This window comes from Saccostrea cucullata, unplaced genomic scaffold, assembly GCF_032062105.1.
Source record: "Saccostrea cucullata isolate Sc308-1 unplaced genomic scaffold, CSIRO_AGI_Scuc_v1 ctg2712, whole genome shotgun sequence".
NCBI classification, from domain to species: domain Eukaryota; kingdom Metazoa; phylum Mollusca; class Bivalvia; order Ostreida; family Ostreidae; genus Saccostrea; species Saccostrea cuccullata.
In genome coordinates this window covers 25,001-27,634 of record NW_026934870.1, presented here as the reverse complement: position 1 = coordinate 27,634, position 2,634 = coordinate 25,001, and the positions used below count along the sequence as shown (strand labels likewise).

At 35.6% G+C, this 2,634-nt stretch overlaps 1 protein-coding gene across 1 annotated transcript; it reads right to left on the bottom strand.

The window, feature by feature from the left end:
• Positions 1-318: 318 nt before the first annotated feature.
• Positions 319-2,365, bottom strand: LOC134241471 (uncharacterized). The gene is made up of 4 exons (XM_062723508.1): positions 2,347-2,365; positions 1,306-1,382; positions 827-1,063; positions 319-660 (listed from the first exon to the last, which is right to left on the bottom strand). Exons 1-4 carry the CDS (start codon positions 2,363-2,365, stop codon positions 319-321), a joined length of 675 nt encoding a protein of 224 aa, XP_062579492.1.
• Between the last annotated feature and the right edge of the window lie 269 nt (positions 2,366-2,634).

The window sequence follows — 2,634 nt, the reverse complement described above, 5'->3', positions numbered from 1 at the left end:
ACAGGTTTAAATATCCAGACCAATGTCTCAAGTCCAAGGTGGCATGCATATGCCCATCAGATCATTCTTTATATAATTTACATGACATAATGTACAAAGCCGTACTCCAATTCAGCTTTGTGTTCAACTTCTCTGCATATACTTGATTTTCATGACTTGTTTATTTGCACTTTGAGCAACAAACAAATTAACATTTGTGTCTACACATAATCCCATAGGACTTAGTCCACATTTTATGTAACAGAGAAACCGTCCATCCTGGTCTATGATGTGGACACATTCATTGTTTATACATGTATCAGCAACAAGGATGTGATACTAACTGTCTGTGGTGATTCCTGCTGGATAGAATGGTTGGTTCTTTGGAGTAGGTAAGTACCTGAATCTCAGTGTCCCAGCCTGATTGACCACCAGTACTTCATTACTTCCACTGTCAGCCACACAGATATCCAGGTTCTTGTTTTCAGTGAAACATTTAGTGGTGTTATCAGATGAATGAAAACCATGACCCCTATCATAAAACAGAATGCATATGGTTTGTTTCTTTGTGGTACCAGAGTAACATCCCACAATATTTGATTGTTGAAAATCATCACTGATCTGCATAACAACCAGGAGGTCACCTGAGGAGGTAGAGCAGATATTAAAAGGTCTCCATTTCTTTAATTTAATCAAAGTCTCAATGTTTTCATTCTTCACAATGTTCACAGTTTGCTCGGTAGGGGTAGGATCGGTATAAACAATATAGCCTTGTTTGGTTACTGCAGTGTCAAAGGGAATGTTTCCTGATGGTTGGGATGGTTTTAAAAAGTGATCCCCAAATAACATTGTAGAGATTCCTTGTTTTCTCCATTCCACTTGACAAGATTTCATCATCATTCAGACAGGCCACATTATAAAGATTGAATTTGTACTGCAATTTGGTGTTTATTTTAGTGATGATCTCTGGGTTGTAAAGCAGCTGATTATCTGGAGGAGAACTGTAACCGCATGCTTCTAAAGCTAGTTTAGTTGGTGATATTGGTCCCAAAATGGCTACAAAGTTCATCTCCTTGGATTTTCCCTGGAATAAATTTTGGAAATGACAGCTCAAAATTTTGTGGAAGTTTTCTGTATTTCTCTTAACATTCAGTTTAATACCAAACTGTTCTGAAATGTCCTGAGAGTCTATATTTACAAGGTTAATTTTGTTAATTTTGTTAATAAAATCTCATGTTTGTAGTACTTTAATTTGTCAGATGCCATGTGTTCCCCAATACAGGCATTGCACAGTTTGACATAACAAGTATCACAGTAAACTTGTACCAATTCAGTCTTACACAGGTCACAAACTTTCAACTTCTGGGCCTGAGTATATGGGTCCATGACTGGAATTTTTGGATCTACAAGAGAAAAATCAGCATTAACCAAGATTTTGCAAAAATATGTGTACATATTTCTGATAAGAGATTAAAAATCTAGATTGTAAGTCATGAATAAATTACAAATATCACCTTTTTATTTAAAATGAACTAATTGGTATTTACCTGATTAAAGTTAGACTTCACTGTTTGCTGCACAGCTATTCTTTATGTTGAAGTGGAATACGATGCATGAAATACCTTTATTTACCTATCTGTCTGTTTTTTTTCCCTTCTCCTTGGTGTAATTAGTATTTCAATATGTATCCACACTCTGTACAATGTCATTCATCGATTGAATCTATATACAGTCATGTAATGGAAAAGTGCATCTTGTGATATATACTAGTATTAATTCATTGACAATCTGATAAGAGAATGTCTATTATTTCTTCAAGAATCTGCCAAGTTTAAATGTCAAAAAATTATGAACATTTTGATATAAAACTAGTGCTAATTGTAACGGGGACCGTTACAGATGTTCCCCAAACGCTCCCCAACTCTCTTTTTGTGCCATATTACCTGTAAGCTTCATTAAATAAGACAAACTCTATGTATTTGAGACTTTAACAACATTTACCCGGAAGTTTATTCAAGTTTTATCATTGCATGCTTGCACATGCGAATGCCTGTGCGTGATGATCATATCATATCGTCTACACAATCCATATATTTTAATATACTAAAAATTAAAGTATTTAATCCAAAAGTAATAAAAAATACGCTCATTCAAGTGTATTTTTGATTTTGTTCATTTCACGTGCACGCACGTGCATACATGAGCACGGTGACCATACCTTCTTGTAGAAGTCCATTACATCTATCTTTGTTCTAAATCCCACCCCATATGGTTGAAAACCAAGGGCGTTATACCTGTTAAAAGTTACAGCCAATCAGATTGCAGCGCACGTACACGCACGTGTATGCATGTGCATGATGACCATACCTTTCTTTTTGTAATCCATTATATCTATCTATGTTCCAATTCCCATCCTGTTTGGTTTGAAACCAAGGGAGTTATAGCTGTTTAAAGTTTCAGCCAATCAGATTGCAGCGCACGTACATGCACGTGTATGCATGTGCATGGCGACCATACTTTCTTGTAGAAGTCCATTTTATATATCTATGTTTCAAACCCATCCTCTTTGGTTGAAAACCAAATGAGTTATAGCTATTTAAAGTTTAAGCCAATCAGATTGCAGCGCACGTGCATGCACGTGTTTTCATGATAATT